Source organism: Onychomys torridus, chromosome 9, assembly GCF_903995425.1.
Source record: "Onychomys torridus chromosome 9, mOncTor1.1, whole genome shotgun sequence".
Classification (NCBI taxonomy): domain Eukaryota; kingdom Metazoa; phylum Chordata; class Mammalia; order Rodentia; family Cricetidae; genus Onychomys; species Onychomys torridus.
In genome coordinates, this window is record NC_050451.1 from 48329432 (window position 1) to 48347663 (window position 18232).

An 18232-nucleotide genomic window follows, 5' to 3' on the forward strand; every position below is an offset into this window, starting at 1 on the left:
TGCTCATGCAATCCCCCTCCTTGCCCATCCCGCTTCCAATGCTTTTAGTTACACAAACTCAGAGCTTATGAAAAAAACTCCAGCTGATCAAAGTCAATGACAGTTAAGACTTTGCTAATGCCTGAGCACTGTGGAGTCCTGGGCTTGCCATTGGGCTTATCTTTCCTGCCTTTGGTCCTCAGATGAAGCATTGGCAGAATCAAGCCCTCATATCCCTCCTCACAAATCATCTGGTCCCTCAGAGTCCTTGATTTCAACAAACCCACAGGGCTAGCCTTGCTATTAGAGGTATGTGATCTTGCATCAAATAAGCTTATTTCTCAGCAAGAATGCTCCAAGTCTGGTCTCCCCTAAGACCTTGCCTCTACCTCTCTACATCTCTAAGTTGCCTGCGCAAAAGGACTGAGTTATGGGAGACACCATCTTTCATCCCCATGTCCTTAATGGAGCAGGGACTTCCCACATGATCCTACACAAAATAGCATCATAGAACCTTGAATACAAGCATTCTTGGGATTCTTCCCAAGAGAAGGGAGGAAGGATTCTCTTGTAATGGTGATTGTACAACCCCGTGCAGATGACTATAGAACATATCAAATGCTGGCACTGTGCCCCCTCTCCAGGGTCTGCTCTGGCACAACCATCTTAGAGTAACCTTTAATTGTCTCTCAGTCCTCCAAATACCAGCTTCTTTAAGATTTACTGCTTAATGACTGTGAGTATGAATCATAGTATCTTCCAGAAAACTAAGAAGTTCTCACCATTTTCTTTAATATTTAGAAGTGTGCCAGAGACTTAGGCTATATCCTAGTTAAGGGCCTCATTATTGCGAATTTGAAGCATGACCAGAGCCTCCCATATAGACTCTAACTTGACCATTACAGTGTTGCCTTCTCTGGACCATCATAATGTGAAAGCGCTCAAAAGCCTTCAACTTCGTTATCTTTAAAGTCATTTAGCCAGACTCTGAACTCTGTGTTAGCTTGTTGTTCCTGCAACAAAAAATGCTTGAGATAATGAACTTATGCGGGGAAAATCTGGACTCACATTTGAGCCATTGGTTCCTCAGCCTTACTGTGTTGAGCACACTGAAAGTGTGTGTGATGGGGGTGGCTGCTTCCCTCATGACAGCTGAGAAGCAAAGAATACAGGGCAGGGCCAGCATTCAGAATATCCCCTCCCAGGCCATGCCCACAGTGATCTAACTCCCTTCCAATAGCCCTCACCTCCTAAGGATGTCACCACCTCTTCCTGGTGCCACAGCTGGTGACTAAGCCTTTCATACATGGGGCTTGAGGACATTTAAAATTCAAACTGTGACAGACTACTCAGAATCATTTGTTAATGGTGACAGGACCTCAGGGAAAACACAGCTCTTCTATGTCTTAGTTTTGAAAAGCATAAAATAGGGGTAATGGGTTTGCTCTTTGGGATCTCCTTTACAGATTCCCAGAAGTAGTACATGCTCAGTGTTTACAGATAGCTGGGACACAGTGACCACTGGGGTAAACACCACTACATCATTAGATACCCCTCACCTGGAACCAACCATTCCCCCTTCAAACAAGACACTGTGGCTTATATTGCCCCTGGTCAGACCTGAACTGGAATTCCAGCAGGCTGATCCACAGGGCACACAAAGATGGCATCACTTGTACTTAACTAAGCTTCTCAATAAATAGGTGACCCACCCTTGGACCTGAGTAGGCCCAGAGATGGTCCTCAGCAATGTACTTACCTGTTCAGCTACACTGAGATAAAGATATAGCAACAACAACAACAACAATAATAATAATCTTAAATGCTTCATAGACAAGACAAAGCAGAAGAAGGCCTATGGGGGTGGGTTAAGACTATGTGTCTTCTCTACTTGATCTAAATGTATGTGATACTTGGAAAGCTTTAGCTTGAGACACTATGAGGCAGAAGTATAGAGATGCCAGGCACCAAGCCACAGACTCATACTGAAGACTCTGTTTGCAGCTTTCAAATCAAGGACATATAAATACAGACAAGCAAAAGAAAACCTGGCTTCTTTCTTTACCTTTCCTAATAATAAATATGTTAAACTTATGACTCATGATTGATCCAGGTCCTAATGCATTTCATCATTTGTTATTGAGTTGCACGAACTAAATCTAATTTCTAAATCTAAATCCAGTTCTGTAGGACAGTTCAACCTAATTGTCACTAATGCACATTAATAAAGCAGTGAGATAACACCTGACCCTAGTTAAAGAGCCTACATTCATAAAGACAAAAAGTAAAGCCAGGAGAGGTGGCTCACACTATGATCCCTGCCCTTGGGAGGTGGGGCAGGTCAGTCAGAGCAAGTCTGAGGCTAGCCTAAGCTCCATAAAGAGCTGCAGGGTTGCAAGTTACAGGGTGAGACTCTGTTTCAACCAAACCAAAGACAAAATAATAATAATAAAAAAGAATAAGTTGGTGAAAAGCAGAGAAATGGAAATTTGAAATTGTTAGTAGAAATATAAATTAGTACATTCATTATAGAAAACGTTAGGAGGTTCTTCGAAAAAAGGAAAGGAGCAGAACTCCTAAGTGACCCTTTCTATGTGTAAACCCAAAAGAGAGGACATTGTTATACTAAAGATGCCTGCACTCCCATGTCTACGACAGCTGCTCACAATAGCCAAGTTATAGGGTCTGTCAACAGATGAGTGGCTTAAAAAAGGATTACTATTTCACTTTAAAAAAAAAACAACCAAAAACAACAACAACAACAAAAACGATCAAATGCAGTTGTTGGTAGCCTTCAGGTAGAAGAGGAGCTTTTCATGTTCAGAGAAAGGAACCAAGAGCAGAAAGGTAAGAGATTATAGTGGTCACTGGAGACTAGGGAGGGCAGGGGCACTGGAAAGAAGTGACATCCTGGGTACCAAATTACCCAGGAGGGATTGCTTCTACCATCCCACAGCACAGGAGGGCAACCACAGTCTACACGCTGAATCTCACATAACTAGAAGTGAAACAGCAGACTTGTCTCAAGACAGAGTGACCAATGATCCAAAGGAAACTCCAGCAACTCCAATCTTATCAGCACATACTGTACATGTGTATTGGATGCACGAATATTACTCTCAGCTAAATAGAAATTAGAAACACCCATCATTCAAATATATCCCCCTTTCAAAAAGATTCTATCCCCCTTACATTGATCCCTGGGTTTGATAATTCAATGTCATTATCTTGATGCAGAGGATCAGGGGTGGGAAGGACTGGACTCTGGACTTGAAGGTACACGCACACATATGTTCATGTTTTAGGCAGAAGTCTTTAATCTCTTACTGTTGTTATATTCTATTTCAGGAAAATTAATTAAATGTGTGTTCATCATGACTTTCTAAAAAGAAAACAAAACTGTAAGGTTCAAGTATCTATAAAAAAAGGAAAAATATTGTGATAACACAGGGCTCTCTAATTTCTAAAATTCTAATATTCTCAAATACCACCCACCCATTAAAACAAACGAAAGTAGAAAGGAATGAACCAAAGACTGACAGACAGCTTTAGCCTGGCGCTTGTCTGTTTGTACAGGGATTATCTCCACACTGGTTCACTTTGGTCCTAATGACTGGTGTGTCCAAGTGGTGAAAGACACTCGTAGGAAGACTTGCTTACAATGAGAACAAATGCTTGCTGTAGTTCTCAGATGACCCAGGTGTCAAGAATTTGATAGACAAGTGTGAGGAAAGGATGTCTGTCTGTCTGTCTTCCCCTCTCTCATTTGTATGCCTGTCAGGGGACAAACCACAGGAAATTCAACCCTGGAATCCTGGCAGAGCTTAGCCAAGTGATCAAACAGAAACCTAGGCATTCAGCAGACATGCTACCTCTGCTGCCACAGGACCAGATTAATCAAGACAGGAGTTTATTACAGTCAGAAAGTGAGCCCAGCACAGGCTCCCCAAATGTAGCAACTTTAGTTACCTCCATCATCTACCACAGCAACTGCAGAAAACCAGGGCCTAGATGGGCCAACTGAAAACAGAGCATTAAGAATTTAGGATGTGGTCCAAACCTACCCATCCCGAGACCACAGCTGTACCCTGAGACATAGGCTATGCCAGCTCCAAGTGGACCAAGAGTTGCTCCCTGAGACACTGACACTATTTGCACCAATTGGAGGAAGAGATGGGTAGATGCCAGCACAAGAATACATTCAACAACATAAAGAGCAATATGGCACCACCAGAACCTAGTGGTTCTACATCAGCAAGACCTGAACATCCAATGTACAAAAACACAGAAGAAAATGACCTCAAAATGGCTTTAATAAGATGATAGAGGTCTTTAAAGAGGAATTGAAAACTTCCCTTAAAGAAATTGAGGAAAAGACAAACAAAAAAATTGGAAATCAATAAATCCCTTAAAGAAAGCCAAGAAAACCAAGAAAAAGCAATCAAATATGTGAAGGAAATAGTTCAAGACTTAAAAACTGAAATAGAGGCAATAAAGAAGACACAAACCAAGGGAATACTGGACATGGAAAATCTGAGTAAATGTACAGTAACTACAGAGGCAAGCATCACCAACAGAATGCAAGAGATGAAAGAGAGAATCTCTGCCACTGAAGATATGATAAAGGAAATAGATTCATCAGTCAAAGAAAACATTAAAGCCAACAAAGTCATAACACACAATGTCCAGGAAATCTGGGACACCATGAAAAGACCAAACCTAAGAATAATAAGGATAGAAGAAGGAGAAGAATATTAGCTCAGTCACAGAGAATATATTCAACAAAATCATAGAAGAAAACTTTCCTAACCTAAAGAAGGAAATGCCTATGAAGATACAAGAAGCTTGCAGAACACCATATAGATAGACTGGATTCCCTACACCCCCCCAAAAAAAAAGTCCCCCTGCCACGTAATAATCAAACCACTAAACATACAGAATAAAGAAAAATTACTATGAGCTGTAAAGGAAAAAGGCCAAGTAACATATAAAGGCAAACTCATCAGAATAACACCTGACTTCTCAATAGTGAAAGCCAGAAGGTCCTGGACAGATGTTATGCAGACACTAAGAGACCATGGATGCCAATCCAGACTATTATTCCCAGCAAAAACTCTCAATCTCCATAGACAGAGTAAACAAGATATTCCATGATAAAATCAGATTTAAACAATACCTATCCATAAATATAGCCCTACAGAAAGCACTAGAAGGAAAAATCCAACCTAAGGAAGTTAGATACACCCATGAAAACACAGGCAATACATAATTCCATATCAACAAATCCCAAAGAAGAGAAATACACACACACTACCAACAAAAAATAACAGGAATTAACAAACACTAGTGACTTATATCCATTAATATCAATGGACTCAATTCACCTATAAAAAGACACAGGCTAACAGAATGGGTACAAAAACAGGATCCATCCTTCTGCTGCATAAAAGAAACACATTTCAACCTCAAAGACAGATACTACCTCAGAGTAAAGGGCTGAGAAAAGTCTTTCCAGTCAAATGGACTGAAGAAGAAAGCTGGTGTAGCTATCCTAACATATAACAAAATAGACTTCAAACTAAAATTAATCAAAAGAGATCTAGAAGGACATTACATAGTCATCGCAGAAAAAAGCCATCAAGATGAAGTCTCAATTTTAAACATTCATGCCCCAAATACAAGGGCACCTACATATATAAAAGAAACATTACTAAAGCTTAAATTGCATAGCAAACCCCATACACTAATAGTGGGAGACTTCAACACTTCATTCTCACAAACGGACAGGTCTGCCAGACAGAAACTTAACAGAGAAATGAGGGAACTAAGAGATGTTATGAGTCAAATGGACTTAATTGATATCTATAGAACATTCCACCCAAACACAAGAGAATATACCTTCTTCTCAGCACCCCATGGAACCTACTCTAGAATTGACCACATACTTGGTCACAAAGCAAATCTCAACAGATACAAAAAAATTGGAATAACCTCCTGTATTTTATGGACTACCATAGCTTAAAGTTAGAATTCAACAACAACACAAATTACAGAAAGCCTACAAACTCATGGAAACTGAATAATGCTCAACTGAGTCACCACTGAGTCAAGGATGAAATAAAGAAAGAAATTAAAGACTTCCTAGAGCTGGGCAGTGGTGGCACACTCCTTTAATCCCAGCACTTTGGAGGCAGAGCCAGGTGAAAGATCTCTGTGAGTTTGAGGCCAGCCTGGTCTACAGAAAGGCACCAAAACAACACAGAGAAACTCTGTCTTGAAAAAAAAAAAAAAAGACTTCCTAGAATTCAGTGAAAATGAATGTACAACATACCCAAACTTATGGGACACTATGAAAGCAGTACTAAGAGGAAGGTTCACAGCTCTAAATGCCTACATAAAGAAGTTGGAGAAATCTCACATTAGTAACTTAACAGCACACCTGAAAGCGCTAGAAGAAAAAAGAAGCAAAGTCTCCCAGGAGGAATAATGGCAGGAAATAATCAAATTGAGGGCTGAAATCAACAAAATAGAAGCAAAGAGAACAACACAAAGAATCAATGAAACAAAGAGTTGGTTCTTTGAGAAAATCAACAAGAAAGACAAGCCCTTATCCAAACAAACTAAAAAGCAAACAGAGAATATCTAAATTAACAAAATCAGAAATGAAAAGGAGACATAACAACTGACAGTGAGGAAATCCAGAGAATCATCAGGTCATAGTTCAAAAACCTGTACTCCACAAAATTGAAAAATCTAAAAGAAATGGACAATTTTCTGGATAGACACCATAAACACAAATTAAATCAAGACCAGACAAACAATTTAAATAGACCTATAACTCCTATAGAAATAGAAGTAGTCATTAAAATTCTCCCAACCAAAAAGAGTCCAGGGCCAGATTGTTTCAGTGCAGAATTATACCAGAATTTAAAAGAAGAGTTAATACCAATACTACTCAAATTGTTCCACACAATAAAAACAGGAGGAACATTACCAAACTCTATGAGGCTACAGTTACCCTGATACCCAAACCACACAAAGATGCAACAAAGAAAGAGAATTACAGACCAATCTCCCTCATGAACATTGATGCAAAAATATCCAATAAAACACCAGCAAACCAAATCCATCAAAAAAAAAAAAAAATCCACCATGATCAAGTAGGCCTCATCCCAGAGATGCAAGGATGGTTCAACATATGAAAATCTATCAATACAATCCATCATATAAACAAACTGAAAGAAGAAAAAAACACGATCATCTCATTAGATGCTGAAAAAGCCTTCAACAAAATCCAACACCTCTTCATGATAAAGGTCTTGGGGAGATCAGGAATACAAGGAACATACCTAAACATAATAAAGGCAATTTATAGCAAGCCATCATCAAATTAAATGGAGAGAAACTCAAAGTGATTCCACTAAAATCAGGAACAAGACAAGACTGTCCACTCTCTCCATATCTATTCAATATAGTACTCAAAGTTCTAGCTAGAGCAGTAAGACAACAAAAGGAGATCACATAGATACAAATCGGAAAGGAAGAAGTCAAACTTTTGCTATTTGCAGATGATATGACAGTGTACATAAGTGACCCCAAAAATTCTACCAGGGAACTCTTACAATTGATAAACACCTTCAGTAATGTGGCAGGATACAAGAATAACTTAAAAAAAAATCAGTAGCCCTCCTATACACAAATGATAAAAGGGCTAAGAAAGAAATCAGAGAAACATCACCCTTTACAATAGCCACAAATAATAAAAAATACCTTGGGGTAACTCTAACTAAACAAGTGAAAGACCTGTATGACAAGAATTTTAAGTTCTTGAAGAAAGAAATTGAAGAAGATGTCAGAAAATAGAAAGATCTCCCATGCTCATGGATAGGCAGAACCAACATAATAAAAATGGCAATCTTACCAAAAGCAATCTACAAACTTGATGCAATCCCCATCAAAATCCCAATACAATTCTTCACAGACCTCGAAAGAACAATACTCAACTTCATATGGAAAAACAGAAAACCTAGGATAGCTAAAACAATTTTATAGAACAAAGCAACTTCTGGAAGCATCACCATCCCTGACTTCAAGCTCTACTATAGAGCTATAGTAATAAAAACAGCTTGGTATTGGCATAAAAACAGATATGTGGACCAATGGAATTGAATTGAAGATCCTGACATTAATCTGCATATCTATGAACACCTGAGTTTTGATAAAGAAGCCAAAACTGGAAAATAGACAATGGAAAAAAAGAAAGCATATTCAACAAATGGTGCTGGCATAACTGGATGTCAACATGTAGAAGATTGCAAATAGATCTATATCTATCATCATGCACAAAACTCAAATCCAAGTGGATCACAGACCTCTACATAAATCCAGCTACACTGAACGTAATAGAGGAGAAAGTAGGAAGTAGTCTAGACTGCATTGGCACAGGAGACCACTTCCTAAATGTAACACCAGTAGCACAGGCACTGAGAGAAACAATTAATGGGACCTCCTGAAACTGAGAAGCTTCTGTAAGGCAAAGGGACACTATAAATAAGACAAATGACAGCCTACAGAATGGGAAAAGATCTTCACCAACCCCACATCTGACAGAGGGCTGATCTCCAAAATACATAAAAAATTCAATAAATTTTGCCAGCAAAATACTTAACAGTCCAATTAAAAAACATGGGCTACAGACCTAAACAGAATTCGCAACAGAAGAATCCCAAATGACCAAAAGACATTTAAGGAAATGCTCAACAACCTTAGTCATCAGGGAAATGCAAATCAAAATGACTCTGAGATAACATCTTATACCTGTCAGAATGGCTAAGATAAAAAACACTGAAGACAGCTTATGTTGGAGAGGATGCAGAACAAAGGGAACACTCCTCTGCTGTTGATGGGAGTGCAAACTTGTACAACCTCTCTGGAAATCAGTGTGGTGACTTCTCAGAAAATTAGGAATCAATCTACCTCAGGACCCAATGATACCACTCTTGGGCCTATAACCAAAGAATGCTCAATCATACCACAAGAACACTTGCTCAACTATGTTCATAGCAGCGTTATTCATAATAGCTAGAACCTGGAAGCAACCTAGATGCCCCTCAACCAAAGAATGGATAAAGAAAATGTGGTGTATATACACAGTGGAGTACTACTCAGCTGTAAAAAAAAAATGACATCATAAAATTTGCAGACAAATGGATGGAACTAGAAAATATCATCCTGAGTGATGTAACCCAGACTCAGAAAGACAAACATGGTATGTACTCACTCATAAGTGGATATTAGATGTAAAGCAAAGGACAATCAGATTACAACCCACAGCTCCAGACAAGCTAGCTAACAAGGAGGATCCTAAGAGGGATGTATGGATTGCCCTGGGAAGGGGAAACATATGAGATCTCCATGAGTAAACTATAGATGAGGAGGGGCAGTAGAGGGGAGGGGATAGGGGACGAGAACATAAGAAATGGGATGATTGAGATGGGGGAGGGATGGAGTGGGAGAGCAAGGAAAGAGATATTTTGATAGAGGGAGACATTATGGGGATAGGGAGAAACCTAGTGCTAGGGCAATTCCCAGGAATCCACAAGGATTACCCCAGATTAGACTACTGGCAATAGTGGAGAGGGTGCCTGTACTGGCCTACCCTGGCAATCAGATTGGCGAATACCCTGTTATCATAGAGCCCTTTTCCAGTAACTAATGGAAGCAGATACAGAGATCTACAACCAAGTACCAGGTCAAGCTCTGGGAGTCCAGTAAAGAGAGGGAGGAGGGATTACATGAGCAAAGGGAGGTCAAGATCATGATGTGAAAAATCTATAGAGACAAATGAGCCAAGCTCATAGGAACTCACGAACTTGGACTGACAGCTATGGACGCTGCATGACAGTTGTGTAGTTGGGCCTGTTTGAGGGGCCACTAGCAGTGGGATCAGGATCTATCCCTGGTACATGAGCTGGCTTTCTGGATCCCATCACCTATAGTTGGATACCTTGCTCACCCTTGATGAAGTGGGGAGGGGCTGGGTCCTACCTCAACTGAACGTACCAGGCTTTGCTGTCCTCCTCATGGGAGAACTTTATCCTTTTGGAGGAGGGGGATGAGGCGGGGGTGGGGGGATGGGGGGAGGATCGGGAAGAGGGATGAGAAGGGGATCTGTGGTTGGTATGTAAAATGAATAATTTTTTAGATAAAAACAAAACAAAAGACAAACAAAACCCAACAAATGTCTCTTATGAGCATAGTTATAAGAAATCTCAATAAAATACTTACAAACCATTTTCAGGAACACATCAAAAAGACTTTTTACCATGATCGAATTTGTGGTCATCCTCAGAGATAGAAAGATGGTTCAACATATGTAAATCAATAAACTTCATCCACCACACAAAGACTAAACAATAAAAACCCCATTAGATTGGGGAAAAAAAGAATTTAGGATGTTTTTGTCAAGAAGTGTGGTGTTTTTGAGTTCATTATTATGAAGTGATTTCATTAAATAATGATAATAGTAAAAAAAAAAAAAACTTATGGGGCAAAACCCTTAAATACAATTCCCTTGTCACTGTGCTGTCTCTAAAATGAAACAAATGAGGCTTAAACCAGAGAAGTGTGTGGTGGGCATAGGTTTCATGTTGCTAAGTGCCTTTCTGGGGCATTCTAGTGAAGCCACAAGCCACAGAATCGTCTGGGATGGAGAAGGCCCAATGGTTCTCAGGTGGCTGAAGAAATCAGAAAAGGGGCATGTCAGCAATTCAAGGAACAGAACATGAGGCAACATGTCAGATGTATACACAGGAAAATGAAAATCATAATTTTCTTTGGGAACAATTAATGTAAGAAGTACTTGTATTCTCTCAGTTAGAAAGCACTGTGAGGAGAAAAGGCTTCTTGTTTTTCCCCACAATGCAAGTTAACATGACACCTTTTTTTACTGATGAACATTCTGACCCTCTTCATAGCAAAATGAACAAAAAACACTCTTGAAGTACAAATGTCACCAAAAGGCAGGAGTTGGGGCATAAATATTCATGACATATTCCACATGTTTAACTAAGCTCTGTTCTCTCTCTCTCTCTCTCTCTCTCTCTCTCTCTCTCTCTCTCTCTCTCTCTCTCTTTCTCTCTCTCCCTCCCTCCCTCCCTCTTTCCCTTCCCCCCTCTCTCTGTTTTTCTAGTAGGAAAAAATGCCAACCAACCATGATGAGCTTCTGCTTCAGCATTTTGGACCACAGTTTGGCCTGGCATCCCCATTCCCTCTGGCCCGCAGCACTGTCAGGAATGACAGGCAGCAAGGCATTAATCACTCATGAAACCAGGAAGCAGGAACACACAGGGAAAAGCTTGGACCTGTCAGTTTGCTCTTGTGGTGAGGCATGGGGTTCCACACGTTGACAGCAGCGGAGCCAGTGGAGACGAGCAGATACTGCTGACGTTCCTAGACTACTCCAGGAAAGAGTTTCAAGGCTTCTCTTGTCCTCCTTGACCCAGCTTCTGTGTGGAAACCTGGTGTGACAGTTACCTGAGGGCCGTGTGCCCTGTAAACTAGGTTTTCGAACAACACAGAAAGGAAACAAATAACTGTTTCCAGAGTAAATAGGCAGAGGTCTCCCAGGGCTGCTCCCCTAGCAGCACCACACATTGCCAAGGGTCAGGCTCGCCCTGGAGTGTCCACGACCGCTTTGCTGTTCACCTCAGGTCTGCCCCGCAGTTTTCATAAAAGAGCCTCTCCAAGTCTCCCTCTTACATTATTTGTCGGTATTTTTGTCAGTTATGGGGCAGTCCTGCCCAGTTCAACCAATAAGTATCCAAGCTGACATGCTAAGACATTTCTAGTTTTCCTCTGAGTTCTATTCAGGGACAGTATGTGACTTTTCTGGCAGGGGTGGCTCACTGGGTGCACAAAGGCCCAGCTTAAACCTCCACAGATTCCCTCTCTCTCTCTCTCTCTCTGTCTCTCTCTCTCTCTCTCTCTCTCTCTCTCTCTCTCCCTCTCCCTCTCTCTCTCTCTCTCTCTCTCTCTCTCTCTCTCTCACACACACACACACACACACACACACACACACACACACACACACACACACAATCTGTAGTATTTGGTTGGAAGGGAACTAAAATCCCTAATAAGAAAGAGTTGATCTTGTAGAGTGTTGGTGTTAAGTATTTGCTGTAGGAATTATTTAATATGAAAATAATCCTTCCTTTATAAACATGTTATCTTAGACCTAGAAAATTAATTTTTATTTTTCAGCATCAGAAATATTACTTAGAAATCATTCTCTTTTCCTAGTTTGGATTAATATTGCAAAGATGGAAGCTATTTAGGCTCCTATTGAGGTTTAAATGAGTTATGTCTGTATAGACCAATAAATGAACAGTGGGATGATTTTTCACTCTGGAGATACACTGGTAAATTATACGGGGAAGATATTTTCAAAATTCTCAGGTTTTAGAAATGGTTTTTATTCAAGAAACAACACATCTGAGAACACTCATCCTCAGAAGAGCATCAAAACCAGCGAAGATGAAAGAATATTGCCTTCATACAAATAACAAAATGTGTTAGTGCTACATGAAAAAAAAAGACAAGTTATGAATTCTGCCTTAATTGCATGAAATCAACAAATCTGAAAATACACTAAGCCACAGTACAAACAGTCTAGAAGAAGGTGTACAGCCTGGACAAGTTAATAATGCTCCTTGGATTGAAATGCTAACCAGGAAGCTGGCTTACAGCTGGACATACAAACTGCTGAGAAATCACGTTGTGAAAGACACTAAAGAAAAGTTTTATTTTTGCAAGTGTGTGACTGGATCCCTACCAACATGGAGGCCAATGAAAACACAATTGACGATACAATTCTAATTACTGTGTCTGAACTCTGTTTGGACATAATTCTGTATGTCACTTGAAGGTTGAGATACCACACACAAAACGCCTTGAGTTCTGATTTCCCGTTATCGAGCTGAAGTTATTAGAGTGAAAAGCTAAATGGGAGCTGAAGTTATTGGTGTGAAAAGCTAAATGGGGGAAGAGACATTAGAAATGACTTGGAAAAGTCATTCCGAGTAATCAGAGTGAGGCCAGATGCACAGGGTTCAGGATGCAGGCTGAGTGTGACAGGCTTGAGTCCAGAACATGATTGAAGACTGAGCCAGCTGTGAGAATGAGAAGTATTCAAAGCTGGGGACTTCTGCTCAGTACAACAGCATGTGTTGATTTTTCTCTTTTTAGATTTTTGTTCTATTTTTGTGTGGCAGTGGGTTCATACATACACATACACACACACATCTTGTTTGGCGTACACATATAGCATATATACATATATATGTGCACACACACACACACACACACACACACACACACACACACATCTTGTCACAAAACTAGGGCTCAGAATCCAGGCTTGTCTACTAAACAGACAGAACCAAATTCATCCCAATAAGGACAAAGCTACTGGCACCTCCCTTACTCAATCACTTCACTTTCTCAGGCAAAAGGATGCAAATTTTGTTACACATTTCCAGGTTGCTTACCCTTGGACTTATCATCTAATGGGAATTCCCAAGTGTTTTTCCTAACAGTATAGCTGTAAAAAAATCTTTACAGCACCAGTCACAATAATGAAATACTATTCAGTAATGTGTGTGTGTGTGTGTGTGTGTGTGTGTGTGTGTGTGTGTGTGTGCTTGCTGAACCCAGGGCCTCAAACACACTAGGCAAGTACAGTGTTTTGCTGTTGAGCTGCACTCCAATCTCATTATTCAGCCACTTACAAACATGTTTTATATTACTTCACACACTTTCAGTTTACACCTGTGGACCACCCTGCTCCTCGCAAGAAAACATTTTCACAGGCAAAGTCTAGATTACTTAAGATTACTCTTAAGAGTGAACTGATAGTTGGTGAATGCTGCTTCGGTTCTGTTTATCTCTACTTTCTAATTTCCTTTTCTAGGAGAAATATAAATGATTCTCAAGTAGGAAAATAAACTCCAAAGTCTTTTCAGATATCCAGTGCACCCTCTGCCTTTCACCCCTGTCTCGGTTCTGTGGCTTCACACCAGGTTTTACCTGTTTAGGTTTAAATCTTTCCGGAGAGACAGAAGTCTAAACACATCCAAGAGTATAAATGATGAGCTCTGCTGTACTTCCCATGCACAGCCAGTGCAGACTGCACTGGGGGCCTCGTCTCCACTTTGTCTCCTGCGCAGATACTTAGACATAAATCATGCTTGCTAACTCGGCACTGCAGAGGGGCTACCACCGTCACCTGTACTTGCAGGGGTCTGTGGAGGGGCCATGCTAACTTCCTCACATGGGAGACACTGATGAGCCTTTCATGACTCTCTTCCTGATGAGACACAGTCACTTAACATTTCTGAATGCTCCCGAGAGGTCAAAAGTCTGCTCACCCCCCACCCGTCTCTGCTATGAAATTTATTTCCATTTGGACAAAAACAAAGAGCTTCAAAGAGAAAGGGGAAGGGGGAAGAGAAAACAGAGAAGTCATTCTTGCACACATTGAAAATGGCTTACACATTTTCTACACAACATTCCCCCTCTGGAGAGCAACAAATCCTGTAAAACTGGAAGGGGAGAGCTCTAAAGGAGGTCAGCTGTTAGTGAATAGTGACAGTATTACACATGCCTGACTGAAGGACCAGGCACAGCCAGCTAGATAGGCCCTGGCGCTAGTCAATCAACCCCCATGCCAGTGATTCTCTTGCTATCTCAGACCATGTGCAAGAGAATAAATTTTTGAGGCTTTTATTTACTCATTTGTAACACCCCCCCCCAAAAAAAAGGTGATGCTTGTGAAGGATTGACAAAGGAAATGACTTGAATTTCTGACCTCACTTTCATGATCTGTGGATGAGGCTTAGTTTTGCAGAAGGTTCCTAGCTTGGGTATGCAGCCATAGCTACTGATGTCAACAAAAGGCTCTCACAATGGAGTGGGAAGTGGAGCTCTGTTCTACACACTGGCTTGATCGCCCAGGCTCAAGCAATTCTCCTTCTCAGTTCTCTGAGTAGCTGGAACTACAGTAGCATCCTCTGTGCCTGGTTGGAGGGTGTTTTTATGGGGCCACTGCTCTTGGAATACAGGAACATTTTCAGTGTAGAGACGAGATCTTTGGGAGTGGCTGGGCTCACTGGGGACCTGTGTGTATGGGGGTGGGGCAGTGAGAATCCTCTTTTCACTACTTAAACCTGTCTTAGTTTGAAGGAATTCTTATATTATGATAACTATATAACATTCAACCATCTACAAATCCATATTGACAAAAAATATATATAAAGATTTCCCAGAAAACTATTTTTTTCTGAAAAAAAAAAAAAAAAACCACCACTTTTGCTTCTGCATTTAGAGAAAAGAGTAACTCAAAACGCTTATATTTTCAACACGGAAAGTGAGAATTAAGGCCAACTTTATGCACAAAGTCACATGTGAAATTTGGCTTACAATCCTGAACACAGGTAAAGCAACTGAAGGCTTTGTTTGTAAAGTATGTGCTCATTTTTTGTTGTTGCCATTTTTAAATCAGAAGTGCGACACCAGCCACGAAATGTCTGGGAGCAGGGACGCTGGAAACGACCTCGGAACTGTCTATTGAACACTTCCACGGAGGAGATGGTCACTGTATTCCACCTGAAATTGGCTCTCGGTGCCTATTGCAGTTCGAGCTCTTTCTAGTGCCATCCTAAGGTTTGCCCATGTGACACACACAGCCAGGAGGAGGCAGCCTATGTGAGGGGAGCACATGGTGTTTTTCTTTAACGCAGAACAGCTGGCTAAGATGGAACCTGACCTGCAGTCTACAGGCCTGTCTGGTTCTCCCCTGGCATCCCAGATGCACACACTTCGATTGTCCCGGGGAAGCCTCTATAAGGGGTTAGCTTGTTGGCAGTTTACTAGGCGGGTCCATCTGGTTTCCTCTTGTCCCTGGTGCTACTGTTTGCTTCAGCCACTGACAAGCTGGGGACTGCTCCCTGATGCGGCGGGCAGAAGTGACTGGCCAGCACTTGTAGATCAGGTAGAATGATAATAACTTCCAGTGTTGAAGAGCTCATAGAAGTCAGGTCCCACCCACTTAACACTCAGCATCTTAGACACAATGAGAAACTACGGAAGACAGGATTCCCAGAATGCTTTTCTCTCTTCTGGTTATCATGGGCCCTTTACCCGTGGTGGCCTCTTATCTTCCTAGTAGATTATTTTCATAATTCCAACTTTCAAATCTCTATCAGAAGTGGACCTCCATGTTATGTGTAGTCAATGTCAGCAACATCCCCTCAAAAGTCTTCTCAGACTCCGTAAGAGCCAAAGAAGACTTTTGGTTGGGTGGTGTAATGGTTAGTTCTAATTGTCAGTTTGACTAGGTTAAGAAGCACTTATTGCTATAATTAATCACGTCTTTGGGTGTGTCTATGCAGATGTTTTCAGGGAGCAATGGGGATGGAAGACCCACCCTGAATTTGCATGCCGCCACCCCATGGAGTGACAGGAAACAAAAGCATAAAAACTACTTGCTTTGAGCAAAAAAATCTATGAATCAACAGCTAAAGATAAACTTATGTTTTTGTTTAGGTTTTTTCTATTTTAAACATAGAATTTGAAGCCGAGAATTTCTGTTTATCAATTCCTCTAGAAGTCCATAACACAGACACATCAAGATCGTTGACCAGACACAACTTAAGCGTTCTCACCTGCAGCAGATGACTGCTTTGCACGAGAGGGCCAGGTCCAGGAAACTTCGGCGAACTTCAAAGGAGAGCGCATACTTCAGGGTGTGGCCATCGATGATGAGGGCCACGTCGTTCTCTTTGCCCAGCAAATTTCCGAGGTCTGTGCAGTGCTGAGTGATGGCAGCCCGTGTTGCCTAGAAAAAGTGGAAGAGGATGATGTCTGTGGGCTTCATACATAAAAGAGGAACTCAAAGTTTCTTGGAATGAGAAGATGGGACAAGGAAAAACACACAGTTCAACTTGGTACAGTCACTAGCATGCCCTCTCTGCTGGTTGTTGGGTAAAGCATACTCAGAGTGAGAGACCCTATGATATTCACAATGATCCAACCCGGCTGAAGGGTACAGTCTAGTGATGCAAAAACTCTTCCCAATGGGACTCTCACTCTCTTTACATATATGTACTCTCTCTCTCTCTCTCTCTCTCTCTCTCTCTCTCTCTCTCTCTCACACACACACACACAAATACATACATATGTGTGTGTGTGTGTGTGTGTGTGTGTGTGTGTAATGATGTACATTCTTTTAATGCTCTTAAAAAGGAACCCCAGCAAAAGCACACATGCTTATAAAAAGCACTACTGGAACTTCCTTGACAAACACTAACATTTCTTAGTTTGTACAAGATAAAGTTTTAAACAGCCCAGAAGGGGTGTGATCTAAAAAAAAAATATATATGTTCATGTGAAGATTAACTTGCACACCTACTGAGCACTTCAGATTATACTGTTGTCTCCCTGTATCAAGGAGATAAGACATGAGTTGCTCATTCTCACATGGAAGAAACCGTCTAATCAAATTCAACTGTTCATACCAACCAAACCACTGCCATCAGCCTGAACAAACACTGTGAGGTGTCTATTGTTACATGCAAAGCATGAGAGCCATTCCCATAATTAATCAAAGATGTTCTTGACGGGAGGAATGTATGGGCTCAAATATAAGAATGCACCTTCTGGCTGATTAAAAAATGCAGCTTATGTTTATCCAGAAAGCACAAAAATACATCAAAATTATTCTCTCTGGACAATGGATCTTTTGTCTAGGAAGCTACATTTTCCTGTAATTTACCTTATGGTGAACTGAATTTTGGTTTGGAGGCAGAGAGTTAAATGGACAGGCACTTTTCTCCTCTAGTCACACTGAAGCTCACCGCTGCTGGCAGTGAGAAATGGTTTCCACTCTCTCTGTCCAGTTTTCATTCTCAATAAGATACCAGGACATGCAGACTTGTAAGGGCATGTGCTCTGGAACCGCACACTATGGCTAGACATCTTTTTTTGTTTTTTGTTTTTGTTTTTCGAGACAGGGTTTCTCTGTGTAGTTTTGCGCCTTTCCTGGAATGCACTCTGTAGACCAGGCTGGCCTCTAACTCACAGAGATCCACCTGCCTCTGCCTCCTGAGTGCTGGGATTAAAGGCGTGCACCACCACCACTACCGGGCAACATCTTATTTTTTAATAAAACCTCTATAACTTAGTTAGCTCTATC

The 18232-nt window shown here is 41.0% G+C and overlaps 1 protein-coding gene across 3 annotated transcripts in view; it reads right to left on the bottom strand.

The window, feature by feature from the left end:
- The window catches only part of Atp8a2 (ATPase phospholipid transporting 8A2), a 574910-nt gene that overhangs the window by 288967 nt on the left and 267711 nt on the right, over nucleotides 1-18232 (bottom strand). For all 3 annotated transcript variants that reach the window (XM_036199222.1, XM_036199220.1, XM_036199221.1), the window contains exon 25: nucleotides 16704-16876. In XM_036199222.1, the coding sequence (XP_036055115.1) occupies nucleotides 16704-16876 (173 nt within the window). The remainder of the gene's footprint in view (nucleotides 1-16703; nucleotides 16877-18232) is intronic.